At 49.9% G+C, this 19,188-nt stretch overlaps 1 protein-coding gene across 1 annotated transcript; it reads right to left on the bottom strand.

The window, feature by feature from the left end:
• Window positions 1-11,780: 11,780 nt before the first annotated feature.
• Window positions 11,781-17,121, bottom strand: ANKRD23 (ankyrin repeat domain 23). The gene is made up of 9 exons (XM_036263400.1): window positions 17,083-17,121; window positions 15,860-16,000; window positions 15,523-15,651; window positions 14,707-14,826; window positions 14,121-14,219; window positions 13,940-14,038; window positions 13,722-13,820; window positions 13,232-13,330; window positions 11,781-13,154 (listed from the first exon to the last, which is right to left on the bottom strand). The coding sequence occupies exons 1-9, from the start codon at window positions 17,107-17,109 to the stop codon at window positions 13,059-13,061; spliced, it is 909 nt and encodes a 302-aa protein (XP_036119293.1). The 5' UTR covers window positions 17,110-17,121; the 3' UTR covers window positions 11,781-13,058.
• Window positions 17,122-19,188: the final 2,067 nt, after the last annotated feature.

Below are 19,188 nucleotides of genomic sequence, written 5' to 3'. Positions count from 1 at the left end.
AATATCATTGTGAGAGAGACATATCAATTGGTTGCCTCCTGTATGACCCCGACCAGGGCTGGGGATCGAACCTGCATCCTAAGTATGTGCCCTTGACCAGGAATCGAACCTAAAAACCTTTAGTCCAAGGGCCAACACTAACCACTGAGCCAAAGCAGGGCCGGGGACAAACTGCAACCGAGGTATGCGCCCCTAGCGGGAACCAAACCTGGGTCTCTCTGGACCGCAGGCCGATGCTGTAACCGCTGAGCCAAACTGGCCAGGGCTTGGCTAAGAATTCTTTACCTCCTGCTAGATCCTGAAGATTGTCTCCTGTGATTTTTTTCCCTAAACTTTATAGATTTGATTTATTTTTTTTCTTTCTTTCTTTTTAGAGGGAGAGAAGGAGGGAGAGAGAGATCGAAACATCAATGAGAGAAAATATCGATTGGCCACCTCCTGCATGCCCCCCACTGGAGGTTTGGCCCACAACCTGGGCATGTGCCCTGACCCGGAATCGAACCGGCTACCTCTTGGTGCATGGATTGATGCTCAACCACTGAACCACACTGGCTGGGCGATTTGTTTTACATTTTTAAGTCTCTGATCCATTTTCAGTTAATTTTTCTATAAGGTATGACATTTAAATTAAGGTCAAAGTTATTTTTTTTTAATTTGTATTTTACTGTTCACTAATGAGATTGAGTGTCTTTTTGCATGTTGATGTTGATGTTTTCTCTTCTGGGAAATGCCTGTATATGTCTTTACCCTTTTTTTCCATTGTTTGTCTTTTTCTTATTTATTTATAAGAATTCTTTATCCTAGATTCTAATCATTTATAGGATAAATGTGTTGCAAAAAAATTCTCTCAATTGGTTGTTGAGCTTATTCTACTTATTGTGTCTTTTGATAAGGATTCACTCAATTTTTCTTCAGTCAGACTTATCAAATATTTTTTTATGGCTTGTTTTTTGTGTCTTTCTTAATCCTCTGTCCTATGGTCATGAAAACATTTGTCTACATTATCTATCTGCACACATACACACACACGTGCATACACATTTAAACGTCTAACCCACCAGAAATTGATGTGTGTGAACACTACTCATTTTCCTTTATTTTTCCCCAAATGGATAATCAGGTGTTCAAGTTCTACATACTGAGTAGCATATCCTTCTCCTCCTCTCTGCAATGCCTTCTCTCATAAATCGGATGTTCACATGTGTATTGATTTGATATCCTGCAACTTCACTGTTTTTATTATTTCTAATAATCTTATGATGGTATCTTTAGGGTTTTTTACATATGGTGTCATGTCATCTGTAAATAGTGACAGTTTTACTACTTCCCAGTTTGGATGCTTTTCTTTTTCCTGCCTAATTGCTCTGGCTAGGACTTCTAGTATGTACTCTGTTGAATAATAGTGGTGAGGTGAGAGAGGACATCCTTGTCTTGTTCCTCATCTTAGAAGAAAAGCTATCAGTTTTCCACCATTGAGTATGATATTAGCTGAGGGTTTGTCAGAAGTGGCCTTTAGTCTGGCTGGTGTAGCTCAGTGGTTGAGTGTCGACCCATGCATCAGGAGGTCACCAGTTCAATTCTCAGTCAGGGCACATGCCCAGGTTGTGGGCCCAATCCCCAGTGGGGGGCAAGCAGGAGGCAGCCAGTCAATGTTCTCTCTCATTGATGTTTCTGTCTCTAAGATCAGTGAAGAAGAAAAAAAAATTTTTTTTAAAGTGGCCTTTATTATGTGAGATACTTTCCTTCTATATCCATTTTATTGAGTGTTTTCTTTTTTTTTTTTTATCCTTACCCAAGGATATTTTTCCATTTTTGTTCAGATAGAGTGGGAGAGAGAGGGAAGGGAGAGTGAGAGAAAAAATCATTGATGTGAGAGGGACAATCATCGAGTGGTTGCTTCCCACATGACCCCAACCAAGGCTGGGGATGAATCACAGCTGAGATATGTGTCCTTAACCAGAATCGCACCCGCGACACATTGGTCTGCTGGCCGATGCTCTAACCACTGAGCAAAACTGGCCAGGGCTTGAGTGTTTTAATCATTAATGGATGTTGCATCTTGTCAATTGCTTTTACTCTATCTGTTAATATGATCATATGACTTTTATTTTGGAAATGTAGTATATCACATTGATTGATTTGCATGTGTCGAGCCATCCTGTCCCAGGAATGAACCCCATTAATTATGATGTATATGATCTTTTGATGTTTTGTTATATTTGATTTGCTAGGATTTTTGCATCTATGCTCATCAGAGGTATTAGCCTGTAGTTTTCTTTTTCTGTGTTGTCCTTGCCTGATTTTCATGTCGGTGGTGTTGGCCTCATGAAACGAGTCAGGAAGTTTTCCCTCTTCAATTTGAGAAGTTTAGACATTAAAGATTCTCTGACTGTTTGGATAGAATTCCTAGTGGAGCCATCTGGTCCTGGGCTTTTGTTGGCGGGGAGGGGTTGATCACTGTTTCAATTTTGTTAGTAGTGATCAGTATATTTAGGTTTTCCAGTTCTGCATCATTCAGTCTAGGAAGTTTATATATTTTTAAGAATGTATCTACTTCTAGGTCATCGAATTTGGTGGCATGTAATTTTTCATAGTATTCTTGTATAGTGCTTTGTATTTCTGTTGTATTCATTGTAACTACTCTTTCATTTAGGATTTTATTGAGTTTTCTCTTTTCCACTTAGTCTAGCCAGAAGTTTATCAGTTTTATTATAGTTCTTTTTGTTTTCTATTTCATTTATTTTCACTCTAAGTTTTATTATTTCCTTTCTTCTATTGACTTTGTTATTGTTCTAGTTCTTTAAGGTGTAATGTTAGATTATTTGAGATTCTTGAGGTAGGCCTGCAATGCTCTAACATACTTTTTAGTGCCATTCTGCTGCATCCCCCAAATTTTGGCATGTCATATTGTCATTTTCATTTGTCTTTCTCTTTTGATCTCTTATTTCTTCTTTGACCTAGTGATTGTTCAGTAGGGTGTTTCTGTTGTTATTAATCCTCACCCAAGGACATTTTTCCATTTTTCCATTTGTTTCCATAGTTTCCTCCCACATAACCCCAATAGGGGTCAGGGATCAAACCTGCAACCTTTCGGTCTGAGGGCTGACACTCTAATTGCTAAGCCAAACTGGGCAGGGCAAGTAGCATATCATTTTTTTTTTTTCCTTTATTGATTTTAGAGAGAAAGGAAGGGAGAGGGAGAAAGAAAGAGAAACATTGATGAGAGAGAACATTGACTGGCCATCTCTTGCATGCCCCTCACTGGGGACTGGGCCCACAACCTGGGCATGTGTCCTGACCGGGAATTGAACTGGCACCCTCTTGGTGCATGGGTCGATGCTCAACCACTGAGCCACACCGGCTGGGTGTAACTTGTCATTTAATTTTCACATGTATGTGGTTTTTTCAGCTTATTGTAGTTAATTTCTAGTTTTATACTCTTGGGTTGGGAAATATGCTTGATATGATTTCAATATTCTAAAATTTTATTGAGACTAGTTTTGTGCCCCAACATGTGGTCTGTCCCTGAGAATGTTCCTTGTGTACTTGAGATGAATGTATATTCTGTCGTTTTGACATGTAAAGTTCTATAAATATTATGTTCATTTGGTCTAATGTGTCATTTAAGGCCAATTTGTTGTTGTTGTTGTTAATCTTCACCCAAGAATAATTTCCCATTGAATTTTTAGAGAGTGGAAGGGGTGGGGGAGAGACATTGATTGGTTGCCACCCGCATAACTGGGGCCAGAGATTGATCCTGAAACCCAGGTACATGCCCTTGACTGGGAATCAAACCTGTGACCCTTTGGTCCTTGGGCTGATACTCTTACTGATGAGCCATACTGGCCAGGGCAAGGTTGAGATGGATGGATGGATGGATGGATGGTTGGATGGATGGATAGATGGATGGATGACAGATGATAGATCGATAGATGATCAATAGATTAGATAGATAAATTTTTTAAAATCTTCACTGGAGGATATTTTTCCATCTATCCTCAAACAGAGTGGGAGGGAGGGAGAGAAAGAGAAACATTGACGTGAGAGAGACACATCGACTGGCCGCCTCCCACACAACCCCAACCAGGGCCAGGGACAAACCGTAACTGAGGTACGTGCCCCTGATCGGAATTAAACATGCGACTCTCCGGTCCGTGGGCAGATGCTGTAACTGCTGAGCCAAACTGGCCAGGGCAAGATGATATTTTTTTATTGACTTTCTGTTTGGATGATTTATCCATTATGTCTGTGGGGTATTCATAAACTCCCCTACTATAATTGCATTTTTTTTTTTATCCTCGCTCGAGGACATTTTTCCATTTTTTGTTCAGATAGAGTGGAAGGGAGAGAGAGAAAGAAACATCGACGTGAAAGGGACACATCGAGTGGCTGCCTCCTGCATGGCCCTGACCCAACCAGGGCCAGGGACAAACTGCAACTGAGGTACGTGCCCTTAACAGGAACTGAACCCGGGTCTCTGGACTGCAGGCCAATGCTCTAACCACTGAGCAAACCCGGCCAGGGCTGTAATTGTATTTTTGTCAGGTTTTCCCTAAGGTCTGTTAGCATTGCTTTATACTTTGGTGCTTCCTGTTAGGGAGCATATATATTGATAAGCGTTACATCTTGATGAGTTGTCCCCTTTATCATTGTAATGTCTGTCTTTGGTCTCTCATAACCTTTTTTATCTTGAAATCTGTTTTGTTTTATATAAGTACAGCTACATCTGCTTTTCTGTGGATGCCATTGTTTGGAGTATCATCTTCCACTCCTTCCCTTTGAGCCTGTGTTTATCTTTGTTGCTGAAATGGGTCTCCTGAAGGCAACATGTAGTTGGGTCTAATTTTTTAATCCATTCTGCTACTCTGTGTGTTTTAATAGGTGAGTTCAGTGCATTTACATTGAAGATGATTACTCATATATGAAGATTTAACTACAGCCATTTTATCTTGTCTTCTGGTTGCTCTATATTTCCATTGTTTCTTTTCCCTTGTGTTTCTGTCTGCTATTTTAGCTTGGTGGTTTTCTATGATTTTTTTCTCTTCGTTTTCTCTTCTTTTATGTTATGTGTCTCAGCTCTTGATGTTTTGTTTTACCATTGGGTTTATGTAAAATAAAAGTTTCCTACACAAAGTAGTTCTTTGTCTCCTGATTGAGTCTTTACTCACCTGTGCAAGTTCACTCTTTCCCCCCTTTTTTTTTTAATCCTCACCCGAGGATATTTTTCCATTTTTTATACAGATAGAGTGGGAGGGAGAGAGAGAGAGAAACATCGATGTGAAGGGACACATCGAGTGGCTGCCACCCGCACGACCAACCAGGGCCGGGGACAAACTGCAACCGAAGTACGTGCCCTTAGCGGGAACTGAACCCGGGTCTCTCCGGACTGCAGTCCGACGCTCTAACCGCTGAGCCAAACTGGCCAGGGCTACTCTTTCCCCCTTTATGTTTTTGTCGTTACAAAGCATCCCTTTCTATTAGTTCATTTCCAAATTGCAGAAGTTATAGTTTCTTTTTAAAATACTCATTTTTCCTTTAACCTTTATGTTATAATTGTTTAATACCCTGTTCTAAAATAGAGTTGCAATTTCTTCTGTACATTTTTTTTTTCTTACTCAAAACTTTATTTTTAAATTTATTGATTGATTTTATAGAGAGAGCAAGGGAGAGAGAGAAACATCTATTTGCTGGCTGTTCCATTTATTTATATGCATTCATTAGCTGACTCTCATATGTGCCCTGAGTGGGGATTGAAACCGCAGCCTTGGTGTATCAAGATGATGCCCTAACCAACTGAGCTACTCAACAAGGGTTCAAAAGTGTAGCTGTGGCCAGTTTGGCTCAGCGGTTAAAGCATCGGCCCATGGACCAGAGAGTCCCGGGTTCGGTTCCTGCTAAGGGCATGTACCTCGGTTGCGGTTCGTCCCCAACCACGGTTGGGGTTGTGCGGGTGGGAGAGAGGGAAGAAGAGAGAGAGAAACATTGATGTGAGAGAGACACATCGACTGGTTGCCTCCTGCATGACCCCAACCAGGGCCGGGGACCAAACCACAACCAAGGTACGTGCTCTTGACCAGAATTGAACCTGCAGCTCTTTGGTCCACAGGCCAATGCTCTAACCACTGAGCAAAACTGGCTAAGGCATGCTTTTATCTTTTTGTTTCAGGTAGAAGAACTCCTCTAAACAGTTCTTGTAATGCAGATCTTGTGGTGGTAAATTTCCTCAGCTTTTGTTTGTCTGAGAAAGCCTTTATTTCTCCTTCATATCTAAGGCTAACTTTGCTGGATATATTTTTACTTGGTGGTTTCTCTCTTTCAACATTTTAAATATTTCATTCTACTCTCATTTGTAAGGTTTCTGCTAGAAAATCCAATGGTAATCTAATAGGGTTTCCTTTGTAGGTGACAACCTATTTTTTCTCTTGTTGCCTTGAGAACTTTTTCTTTGTCATTAACTTCTGACTTTTTTTTTTTTTTAATCCTCACCTGAGGACATTTTTCGATATTTTGTTCAGATAGAGTGAGAGGGAGAGAGAGAGAGAGAGAAACATCGACGTGAAAGCGACACATCGAGTGGTTGCCACCCACACGACCCAACCAGGGCCGGGGACAAACTGCAACCAAGGTATGTGCCCTTAGCGGGAACTGAACCCGGGTCTCTCCGGACTGCAGGCCGACGCTCTAACCACTGAACCAAACCAGCCAGGGCAACTTCTTTTTTAAAAAATATTTTTTCTTGATTTTAGAGAGAGAGGGATGGAGAGGGAGAGAGAGATAGAAACATTGATGAGAGAGAACATCGATTGGCTGCCTCCTGTGTGCCCCCCACTGGGGATTTGGCCCACAACCTGGGCATGTGCCCTGACTGGGAATTGAACCAGTGATCTCTTGGTGCATGGGTCGATGCTCAACCACTGAGCCACCACACCAGCTGGGCTCGACAGTTTTAGTATAAAGTATCCTGGAGTTCTTTTTGCATTGGCATAATTAGGTGTTCTGTTTGCTGCTGCCTTTTTTTTTTTTTTTCCCTGTATGATTCCATTTATATGAAATTCTAGAAGAAGCAAAAGTAACCTATAATGACAGGAAGCAAGCCCCAGTCTGAGCCTCAGGGCTGGTGGGTGATTGACTGCAAAGGGGTGTGAGAAAGCATTTTGGAAGTATATTTTGATTGTGGTGGTAATTGCATGGGTATATACATTTGTCAGAATTCATGAAATGTACTCTGAAAATGGGTGCATTGTAATTGCATGCAAATTATACCTCAGTGAAATTTTTGTTTGTTTTTTGTTAATGCTCACCCAAGGATATTTTTTCCATTGATTTTAGATAGAGTGGAAGGGAGGGAGGGATGGAGAAAGGAAGGGGAAGAGAGAGAAAGAGAAAAACAATGTGAGAGAGACACATTGATTGGTTGCCTTCCATATGACCCAGAACGGGGTCGGAGATTCAACCTGCAACCCAGGTACATGCCTTTGAGCACAAATTGAATCTGAGACCCTTTGCTCTGCGGGCTGATGCTCCAACCGCTGAACCAAACTAGCCAGGGCTCCACTGACTATTTTAGATAGAGTAGAAGGGAGGGGGAGAGAGAGAGAAACATCCATGTGTCCACATTCGATTGATTACTTCCTGCACGACCCCTACCAGGGCTGGTGATCGAATTCGCACCCCAGGTATGTGCCCTTGACTACCCGTGACTCATTGGTCCATGGGCGATGCTCTAACCACCGAGCTAAACCAGCCAGGGCTGAAGTTGATTTTTAAAAGGGGACAGAAAGAGAAGGCAGCAAGGACAAAATACCCACATTAAATATAACATGAACTTGCCCTGGCCGGTTTGGCTCAGCGGTTAGAGCGTCGGCCTGTGGTCCAGAGAGACCCGGGTTTGGTTCCCGCTAAGGGCACGTACCTACGTTGCATTTTGTCCCCAGCCCTGGTTGGGTCGTGCGGATGGCAACTACTCGATGTGTTCCTTTCATGTCAATGTTTCTCTCTCTCTCTCTCTCTCTCTCTCCCTCCCTCCCTCCCTCCCTCCCACTTGATCTGAACAAAAATCAAAAAAATGTCCTCGGGTGAGGATAAAAAAAAAAGTATGTGTGTGTGTATTAAAAAAAACACGAACTCTGTCGGTTTTATTTATTTTTTTAGAAAAACAAGAATTTATTGACTGCAACAAAAACACACTCATGACAGTGAAACGAGGAGGGGCTTAGGATAGAAGCAGCAACAGGAGACCTGGGCTGGGCTGCCTTGGCTCACTGGAAGTCAGAGAAAAGGGGCCCTGGAGACAGGTTCATGGGCTTAACCGGGACAAGCTGCCGCTGCTGCCCATTGCTGCCCTGGTTGTGTGTCATGGGGTGTCCCTTGGAGTGTAGGGGGTAGGTGTGTGCCTGTGAGGGAGAGCATGGGAAAGGGCACAGCTTTGCTCCCTGGATGGAGTGCATTCTGTTAGCTTGAATTTGAGGAGCCAGCTCTTTCCATAGATTTGGTAAGTTCTCATAAGTTACTTGTTTGAAGCTCTCTGTTCCCTTCTGCCCTTCTGTTTTCTGGTACACCTATTATCCTTGTTTCTCTTTCTAACGGAGCCAGATGGTTCTCAGAGTTCTTTCGTTTTTTTTTTAAGTCTCAGTTCTCTCCCACCTGAGTCATTTCCAGATTTCTATCTCTGAGCTCCCTGAGTCTGCCTGCCTTGTGGCCGGCCCTGTTTTTGGTGCTTTCAGTTCACTCTGCGTCTCACTCACCGAATTCTTGAACTCCAGAATTTGGTTCTTTTTATAGTTTCAGTCTCTTTGGTAAAGTCCTTTTGTTTGTAGATTGTATTCCTTAGCTCATTGAATTGCCTTACTGAGTTTTTTCCTAACTGCAATCTTGAGTTCTGTCATGAAAATTTTTATTTTATTTTTAAATATATTGTTTTTAAAATCTTTTTAGAGGGAAAGGAAGGGAGAGATAGAAACATTGATGTGAGAGAGAAACATCGATTGGCTGCCTCCTGCACACCCCCTGCTGGGGGTCAAGCCTGCAACCCGGGCATGTGCTCTGACCGGGAATCAAACCAGGATCTCTCAGTCCACGGACGACGCTCAGTCCACTGAGCCACACCTGTTGGGTGAATTCTGTCATTTAAATCATAGTATTCCATGTCATGGAGTTTGGTTTCTAGAGACTTCTTTCTGAGCTACCTTGTTACCTTGGTTATTCATGCTGCTCGATGGATTGTTCTCTGCCTGGGCACTGGAGGCAGTGAGCTCTTTTTTTATGTCCTGTTTTTTGCACAGTTCAGCAGGTTGGGAAGTATAGGTCTTTCTTTTGTTTTCCAGTAGATGGTGCTATAGTGCAAGTTTTATCTTACCTGCTCTACTGGCACCTCCGGGATCTCAGTGGGGCAGTGTTGCCCCAGTCATGGAAAATGCCCTGTAATTCCCCAAGGAGGTCAGTGTCCCCTCTGTGTCTGGATCACCTCGGTCTCAGTACCATCCCTGTGGTAGGATATGGTGGGCATTGGGGCTACAGGCCTGGGAGTTCCTGGCGCTGCCTCTTTATAACTGGGGACTGCCATCTGAGGGGTGTCTATCCCAGGTTCCACCATGATGGGTGGTAGGAGTGGGCAGGGGGAGCTGGGTTCACAAGACTGCAGCTTTGCCTTCTTGCTAGTACTGGCGACCCACCAGTCTGCTGCTGCCATGACACCACTGTGCTGAGTACTGTGCCATGTTGCAGCCCAACTTAGCTGTAGTTGGAGCCTGCTACTCAGGCAGGAATATTGTTTCTGCCCATCCTGCCCTTTTGGCTGCCCAGTGAGGGCTGCAGCCTGACTCCTTCCCCACTACTGTGTCAGCTGCGCAGCACCGGGGGGGGGGGGGGGGGGGGGGGCGGTTTTTTGTGTCTGCTGCACTGTGACTCCGCCCTTGTTGTTGGGTTTAGCTGCAATAAGTGCCACCCACTCAGGCTGCAGTGTTACTTCTGCCCCTGTGCAGTTGTGAGAGGTGCAGCCTGACTGTTTCCTGCTCTCATATCAGCTGGGGCCGTGGTGGGCACCAAACTGCATCTGTAGCCTCATCTCCCCTTCCTGTCCTGCCTCCCTGCTTGCTGCCGTACACCAGCTTCAGACATCTCCCAGTGGGGTCCGCAAGTGTGTGCTGAGCAGGGAGTCTTTTGTCGGGTTTTATTGTCCAACTTGGAGCTTTATGATGCTGATGTCACTCTTCTTTTAGCCTATAGATGTCCGGTTGCTGCAGCACCCTTATCTTTCCTCAATCGAATTCATTTTTGCATCTTGGGCAGCCCTGGCCAGTTTGGCTCAGCGGTTAGAGTGTTGGTCCGTGGACCAGAGAGTCCCGGGTTCGGTTCCCGCTAAGGGCATGTACCTTGGTTGCAGTTTGTCCCTGGCCCTGGTTGGGGTTGTGTGTGTGTCTCATTGATATTTCTGCCCCCCACCCCCCTCGCTCTATCTGAAGATGAATGCAAAAGTGTCCTCAGTTGAGGATAAAAAAAAAATCATTTGGGAATAGTTGTGTCTATTTCTGGGTTGTGTATTGTGTTCTGTTGGTCTGTGTCTACCAGTACCACTGTCATGTTACTGAGGCTGTACACAGGCTCACCTCAGCTCACGGCACGTCGCAGGTGTTGCACGGCTTACCAACGGCAGGCAAGGCCTCCACCAGCAACACTGCGACTCCCTGGACCAAACCTGCAGTCTCCGAGATAGTCTGTAATGAGTTTTGAAATCTGGTAGATTAATTTTTCCTACTTTATTCTTTTTCAAGATTGTTTTAGCTATAAATTTAAAAATAATCTCATCTACCTCAACAAAAAAATCTTGCTGGGATTCTGGCAGGAATTTCATTAAATCTCTTTATCAGTTTGGGGAGAATTGACATTGTTGTTATGTTGTATCCTCCCAGTTCATGAAATATAAGTCTCCATTTATTTAAATCTTGATTTCATTCACCAGTGTTTTGTAGTTTTCAGCATACAAGTCCTTATGTATTTTGTTAGATATACAACTAAGTATTTTATTTTTAGAAGCAATTGCAAATGGTATTTTGTTTTTTAATTTTTTATCTTCACCTGAGAGTGTGTTTATTGATTTTATTTTTTACTCCTCATCCTAGGACATGCTTATTGATTTTAGAGAGGGGAAAGGGAGACAGAAACATTGATGTGAGAGACACATTGGTCCTTTGCCTCCCGTATACAGCCCAGGTATGCGCCCTGCCAGGCACCTGCCTATAGCCGTCGGTGCACGGGATGGGACGGCACCCAGCCAGGGCACTGCTTTGTGGTCACATGGTCATTGTTAAATGTGGAAATAGGTTTCGTATATTCATCTTACATCCTGAGTCTTGCTGAACTCTTATTCTAGGTGTTTTTTGTAGATTCCTTAGGATTTCCTACATGCATCAGTGTGTCATCTGCACGACAGTGCTGATGCCCAGGTCCCACCCCAGGAATTCTGAGTTGTCTGGACATTGGAACTTTTAACTTTCCCTTGTGATTCTAACAAGCTGCCACGGCTGAGAACCACTGCTCTTTGAACTTGTCTGTCGACGAGCAGAGGTGCCTTGAGTGTGAGGGCCGAGTGCCCAGACTGCCTGCCCTGCACGAGGGGCCACCTTGCTGGCTGGTGGGGTCGTTGACAGGCCTGTGCTTGGGCCCTGGGCCTAACGGCCTGGCTGCTTCTAGCCCAGAACACACCAGTTTTAATGAACACAAAATATTGATGCGTATAAAACAGGTATTTTTGTCCCCATCTTCTGGATGGGGAGCCCCCTCCATGGACTAGAGGGCCCGTTTCTCACTGGGCCCCAGCATCTGGGTGAAAGCTGGCTCTGTCCCCACAGGGCAGGGCTGCCCATGGGGAGGGAAGGTGTGGGGCTCTGGTCAGCTTGGTCGCGCAGTGAGAACAGCCTTTCCCTGGCCTGAGAAGGCGGTCACGTCAGAGAGAGAAGTGTTGTGGAACGGATGTCTGCCCAGGTCAGTGCGCAGTGAGGGGCTGCACCTTCATCCTGGAGCCAACCCCTCACCCACAGCTCAGCTCTTCAAGGCTCCCTTTCTGGCACCAACGGACCCAGCCCTGCCGGGAGCATGTCTACCAGCACAACCTGGACAGTGGAAAAGGAGGGTCCATTTGGGGAGTGCGTCCAGTTGGGTCCTAGCTGTACCACCAGTTAGCAGCTGGGGCAGGAGCAGCTGTGCTCCTGTGCTTCCCTTCACAGGTGTGCTGGGCCCGGGTCCTGCCTCGGAGGTGAGGCGACAGCCGCTGCAGGTGTAGGTAAGGGCTCAACTCCGGTGCCAGGGTGGCGCTAGCGCCTGTGGCAAAGTAGGGTTACGGGCCACCACCCCAAAAGCTGAGTGGGCCACAAGTAACCCCAGCACCCAGGCACTTCACCTTTACAAGGAGTTACCAGCTGGCCGAGAGAGGGGTCAGGGCAGGCCTGACTGGAGCCTTTCAACAGTGGGCACAAGGGTTTTCTCAAGTAAGTTTAGCTCCAGCTCCTCAGTCTTAGGGCTTCTGTGGCAACCAGGTTGGTACTGGACTTTCATGGGGCCTCAGACCTGCTGAACAGCCCCTCCAGACCTGACATCAGAGTCCCTAGGAACAGCTGTCCAGAGCCACTCCAGACACCACCAGGAAGAGTCACTGGGAAACCCCTGTCCAAGGGCACTGGCCAGTGTGCACTGAGTCACCACCCAACAGGAAACGACGCCCTTGGAAGGTAGGAGCTAGAGCAGCCTCCTTGATGGAGGCTCACTGGGCACCAGGGACGTCTAGCACCAGCCCTCGGCGGAGGCTTAGGCCTCTTCAGCTTCTGCTCCATCCGGAACACCAGTCTCCGCTGTCCCTTGTCTGGACCCTCCTGGGTTCTGCTCCAGCCTCTCCAGCAGGGAGCTGCTGCCTCTCCCTGCAGCCCGGCTCTGAGCTGCTGCTCAGCACCGACAGGGCTGCCCTGGAGGCCTGAGCAATCAGGACCGAGGTCAGAGCCACAGACAGTGTGAGGGTGGGAGGAGACGGGGTGGAATGGTGGCTGTGGGGCGCTGCAGGTCTGCGGCCGTCAGCACCGACTGCGGGGATGCCCCACGTAAGCCTGCAGAGCCTCGCGGATGGCCCGCTGCCAGTCTCGGGCCAGCTGCACTGGGGTCGCCAAAGCCTAGGAACAGGTTGCTGGGTCAGTCCTCTCCTCTCGGTGCTCCTCCCCCACCCTCCTGGTCCAGGCGGCGGGCGCACCTGGTTCTGCACGTCCAGCTGAGCTCCGTAGAGCAGCAGCACCTTCATGGCCCTGTGGTGGCCGTGCCGCACGGCCTCGTGCAGAGCTGTGTCCCCCTCCTGTGGAGAAAGGGCGTTGGCGCTCTCCCTCCCGGGAGCACATCTCCTAAGTTTAAGGGACCCCACTAGACTTGCAACTAGGGGAGCAGTGGGCAGCGGCAGCTCCTGGGCTCAGCCCCTGAGCCTGTCTCCAAGGCCCCCTTTTCTCTGACTTTCCCCGTGAGCACAGCAGCCCAGCCTGGGCGCTCCTGTGGCTTATTCTGCCCTAAACCCTTGTTCCCCTGTCCTCAGCTTCAGTAAACATACCCTCAAAAAAAAAAAAAAAAAAGGGACATTAACCCTCCTAACCTCCCCAGCTGTGGGAAGGGTTGGGCCTGCAGGTGCGGTCCGAGCTCAGGTGCCCTCGGTAAACCCCCCCTCGGCCCCCCAGCTGCCCCAGGTAAGCGCCTGCCTTGTCCTGCGCGTTGATGTGGGCTCCGCACGCGATGAGGTGCTCCAGGCACTCGCAGTGGCCCATGCGCACGGCCACGTGCAGGGGGGTGCTCCAGATCTAACAGGCAAGTGCGAACGTCACTCGAGTGACAAGGCTTCATCCCGACCCCAAAGGGTGGTGCTTCCTCCAGGAACAGTCTGCTCTGCACAGGCCACCCCACTGTGATGTGCCCTCACCTTGTCCCGGGCGTTGACCTGGGCTCCGTGGTTAAGCAGCTGTTTGAGGATGTCCAGGTGTCCTCCACGGCAGGCCCAGAACACAGGCGTCCTGTCCAGCTGTAAAACAAGCACCAAGCCTGTGCCATGCTGTGTGCCGGCACGGCCTCAGCTGGGGGGACGAGCCTTCTCGGAGTCTCACCAAGTCACGAGTGTCCACAATGGCCCCTGCCTCCAGCAGCTTGTTCACAAGCTGGCCGTGACCCTTCAGGCAGGCCCAGTGCAAGGCCGTGCGGTGGAGCTGGCGGGGAGACGAAGGTTAAGCAGAGGGCGGACAGCCACCTCTAGGGGTCCTGCCCTAATCCCATTCCCAGGGCTGGTGCCCCAACAGAGCTCCCTGCTCCTTAATCATGTGAAGAGCCCCTCCCTCCCGGCTCAGGAGGTGCTGCCATTGGCATCCTATAAAACAGAAGAGCCTGCCCTGGATGGTGCTGCTCAGTGGTTAGGAGTGTTGGCTCACGCACTGAAGGGTCACAGGTTTGATTTCCTGGCCCTGGTCAGGACGCATGCAGGAGGCAACCAGTCCATGTCTCTCACATTGATGTCTCTCTCTTCTCTTTCTGCCTCTCCCTCCTTCCCTTCCACTTGCTCTAAAAAAAAAAATCAATAGAAAAAATATCCTTGGGTGAGGATTAACAAAAACAGAAAACCTGTGGTTCCTAGGCTGAGGCTGGGACTGGGGCGCCCTTGCAGCTGCTGAGCTGCTCCAGTTCTCCTGCCCTGGCTACCTTGTCACAGGCATTGGGGTCCCCTCCGTCTGACAGGTACTTGTCAATCAGGGCCTCCTGGTTCTCAGCTGCTGCCTTCAGGAACATCTCCAGGTCCACGGACTTGGGCTGGGCCTGGGGCTGGGGTTGGATAAATTAAGGACAAAAGCAAATCAATCTGCAAACTAGGCCTCAGGAACATCACCAAGTCATTAGTCACACCAAGTGGTCTCCACAGAGACACTGTCAACTTGTACAAATGATAGGTTTTTAAAATGCTCCCCAGGAGATTCTGACCATTCGGTGTCAGGGATGGGGGGTTGTGGGTTGACTTGTGTCCCCCCAAGTTCGTATGTTGGAAGTCCTGACCTCTGGATCTTCAGAATGTAACCTTATCTGGAAGCAGAGTCCTGCAGCTGTAGTTTAATGAGATGAGGTCCTGGGCGGGGGGGCCCTAACGCAGTATAACACATCCTCACAAACGGACAGTCAGACACGCAGCCAGGGAGAGGCCATGTGAAGGGAGGCAGAGGTCGGGACGATGCATCCACAAGCCAAGGAAGCCACGCTACTGCCGCGCCGGAGCTCGGACAGGGGCTCAGACAGGCCCGGACGGACCAGCCCACCGCCTCTGATCTGACTTCCAGCCCGACTGGCGCTGTTCCCGCAGGCAGCTCCAGAAAGGCTCCGGAACGGGCTGTCCGCTCAGCCGTCACGGCGGCACGGGTGAGGCTGGCAGTGCCCGCCCTTCCCCACGCCCTCCCACAGACACACGGAGCTCTTCCTCGGGAGCTGAAGCTTGGGGGGTGCCTCCCAACACCCCAACTTCCCACTCACCTTAACCACAGGCTCCGGCGCCCTGGGGGGGACTCTGCGTTTCAGTCGCTTTTCTCTTCGTCTCTGAACCAAGTTTTCCAAGTCAGCCAGAGTGTCCAGATTAAGCCTGGAACTCTTAAATCTCTCCAGCTGGGGCAGCAGACAAGACCATGCCAGCCATCAGCGAGGGTGACGGGGGCCTGGGGACAGGCCCGTGTTCGCATCCCCATCTTCCTGCCCACAGCAAAACGCCAGCCACTCTGGCTGCCACCCCGGCCCCTGCTCCCCAGCCCTCACCGCTCAGGGCCTGTCCACCCCCCGTGGGACCAGCCCCACAGGCCGTCCCTTCCTCACTCACTCGCATCCTCTTCTCTTCTTCCAGTTTCTGCCTCTCCTGGGCCACGGCCTCCTGGGGTCCCAGCCTCCAGTCGCCTGGCACGCCTCTGGGACCTCCATGTCCACATCCCAGCACTTTCCTTTCTTCTCTTTCTCCACTTACCTGTGGGGGCAGGAGAAGGATGAAGAAAGCTGGAGGGGTCCTTAGAGGACCCAGCTGGGCCGACCCTTCCCAAAGCTCACGAGGCAGGGTGCTGCTGGCTCACCAGCTGCCACCTGCCCTGTCCTGTCAGCAAGGGCACAGGGTTGGGGTGTGACCCCACATCTATTTATACTGCTGGGCTTGTGTCCAGGGGAGCTCAGGGCACATGACACCTCCACTTCCCTCAGGGGTTGCTGCCCTTACATTCCCACCGGATCACGCCACAGTGCCGCCGACCCCACGCTCAGAGGGACAGAGCAGTTGCCTCCTGGGAACAAGCCTGAATTCCTGGGTTCCGAGCTCGGCCCTTCACAGAGCTGTGTCTCCATCAGTGAGAGGGTAAAACTAGCACTCAGAGCTGTGCTGTGGCGGAGCTCACCAGTGCCCCCTGCTCCTCCCTGGCCCCACCCAGGGCAGCGGGAGCTGGAAGCACCCAGGAGTGCGCTGTGAGGGGAGAGGAAGGCTGGGTGACAGGCTGGCAGGGAACTGCATTCTTTCCAAGCAGACACTGGCAACCTAACACTCCTCAGGCCCTGCAGCCCCCCTGCGGGGCTGCACCAGGCTGGGGCACGCTATGCCCCCCCTCACCAAGACCTGTCCCAAAGTGTCACTGGCGCTGCCATTTCTCTCAGTGCCCAGGGAGCTCGAGCACCCTCCTCCCTCCCCAAGGCAGCCAGCCTCCCGGCCCACTTCCAGCCACACACCCCGGCAGGGGGGCTGAACCGAGACCCAGCTGCAGCCGTATATCCCAAGGCAGCCTGCTATCACCTGCCCCTCCAGCTGTCACAGGCCAGGGCAAACTCACTGAACCCCAGGATTTCCACATCGCCACCACCCGACACCTCCCACACCCCCTCTTGCTCCCTGGGCCCGCCCCGCCACCTCACACGAGCACCAGGCGGACAACAGGGAACCGTCAGTGCCAGCTCCGAACCCCTGATCCTCAGATCACAGAAGCAGCTGTCTGCTCCCCTCATTTTGCTGGGATGATTTGGGGATGGCCAGATGACTCTGCCCTCCTGCCCCTCTTCCCATGTCCTTACCAACTGCTGGACACTGATGACATCCATGGTCCCCCCCCGCTCTCCAGGCCCCCAGTGAGGAGGGCGGGGGTGGCAGCCCTTTTATAGACGAGCTGTCTCCTGGGGACAGGCAGGGCGGGACAGGCTGCGCCGAGCCGGATGACTCTGTGGCTCTGTAACACCCACCAAAATACCAGCATGGCCTGCAGGCAGGGCGGGAGCTGTTCCGAGCCGAGTTGGGTGCATCCTCGGACACCCCCATCCTGCACCTGTGCCATCCCACACCTGCTCCGGAGCAATTCCACCAGACACATGTCCTGGGGGGCCTGGGCCACTGGCCCAGATTCAGGGGGAAATAGTTCCCATTTCCCTAAGTCCAGACAACATTTATGAAAAAGTGTGCCCTGGCCAGTTTGGCTCAGCGGTTAGAGCGTCAGCCTGTGATCCGGAGAGACCCGGGTTCGGTTCCCGCTAAGGGCACGTATCTCGGTTGCAGTTTGTCCCTGGCCCTGGTTGGTCGTGCGGGTGGCAGCCACTCGACGTGTCCCTTTCACGTCGATGTTTCTCTCTCTCTCTCTCCCTTCCTTTCTCTCCCTCCCACTCTATCTGTACAAAAAATGGAAAAAATATCCTCGGGTGAGGATAAAAGAAAAAAAGAAAAAGTCAAGTGTGAGCCTGCACACTGCTGTAGGTCTGGCTGCCCGAGACCCCGAAAGGCCCCGTCCACCCGCTCTGGTGAAAGGCCGGAGTCCTGGGGGAGCCGGGAAGGACAGGCCCAGGAACCCTCATGGCACCGACAGGAAGAAATCAGGCTTCAAGGGACTTCCCAGCTCCCAACCAGTGTCAAGTCTGCACCCCACTCTTGGTATGCCCCCGACAGTGCCCCCACTTCTCCCTCACCACTCTGAGGGCCAGCATATTAAATCTGACCATCAGGGGTCAAGTCTAGCCTGTCACCAGCACCTCAGCCCTCAAAGACCCATCCATGCCCACACGCAGGTCCCCACAGACACTCCTGGCGTGGGGCATGTCTGCATAGGGAGGCAAGACTGGCATCTGCTTCAGGTCCAAGTGCACACACATGATCATGAATCCAGGAACAAAGCAACCTGTCACAAGCCAGAGTCAGACTTCCTAATCGTCCCTAAAATGCCAACATGCCCTTCAACCAGCTGTGCCTTGAACTCTGCCTTGACCTTTGAAAGGAAACCTGATAGCCAGTAAATAGGACTCCAGAAAGGGAGCAACATGAGCAGAGATGACCAGCCGGGAGCAGGGCACTGCAGGTCAAGGACAGCCCGGCCCCGAAGGGCTGCCAACGGCCCCGCCACAGCTTGCTGGCTACCTTGTAAGTTCTTGCCAGTTCTGAGACCAGAGTTTTTTTAAAGAAACTCTGTATGCTTCAGGGTGTTCTGTCAAAAGTGCTTTCTTGCCTTTCCTCATGGGGAGGGAAAGGGTCACCCAGACCAAGAGCGCAGAGACGAGAAGGCTGGGCGAGCTCTGGGCCTGCCGCCTGCCCACACCTCCTCCCCGACACCCCGGTGGCTTCATCCGAGACTCAGCGCAGAACTGGTTTCTTCCACACGAAACTAACTGGTATGAACTGACTTATTAAAAATGAGTCCTTGTAAAATCCATACAGGACAAATAAAGCCCAGTGAGTGCCCCTGGACTGGCACCCTCACCAGCAGCCCTGGGGAACCAGTCACCGGTTCGCTATGTATCCTCTGACTTCGCTCCTGTGATTTTTATTTTTAAAATCCCCCCCCCCTTATTGATTTTAGAGAGAGAGGAAGTGAGAGGGAGAGAGAGATAGAAACATCGATTAGAGAGAACATCCACTGGCCGCCTCCCGCATGCCCCCCACTGGGGATCAGGCCCACAACCTGGGCATGTGCCCTGACTGGGAATCAAACCGGCGACCTCTTGGTGCAGGTTCGACGCTCAACCACTGAGCACACCGGCCAGACTCATTCCTGTGATTCTGTGAATGTACATACATGTTTCTCCAGACATGTCTGAAGAGGCATCCTACTATGATCATGCTTCCCAATGCGCTCGAATGATATCATCTCCCTATCGGGAGCACCTTGGTGATCTAACATTACACCCCAGGCTCGAATGTGC

Source organism: Molossus molossus, unplaced genomic scaffold (assembly GCF_014108415.1).
Source record: "Molossus molossus isolate mMolMol1 unplaced genomic scaffold, mMolMol1.p scaffold_m16_p_15, whole genome shotgun sequence".
NCBI lineage: Eukaryota > Metazoa > Chordata > Mammalia > Chiroptera > Molossidae > Molossus > Molossus molossus.
This window is presented reverse-complemented; position numbering and strand designations above follow the sequence as displayed.

Coding starts and splice junctions, on each gene's coding strand:
- ANKRD23 (XM_036263400.1), bottom strand. CDS start 17,109: ATGGATGTCATCAGTGTCCAGCAGTTG. Junction 16,001..17,082: donor TCATCAGTGTCCAGCAGTTG/GTAAGGACATGG, acceptor CTGCCCCCACAG/GTAAGTGGAGAAAGAGAAGA. Junction 13,821..13,939: donor AGGTCAACGCCCGGGACAAG/GTGAGGGCACAT, acceptor CTTGCCTGTTAG/ATCTGGAGCACCCCCCTGCA.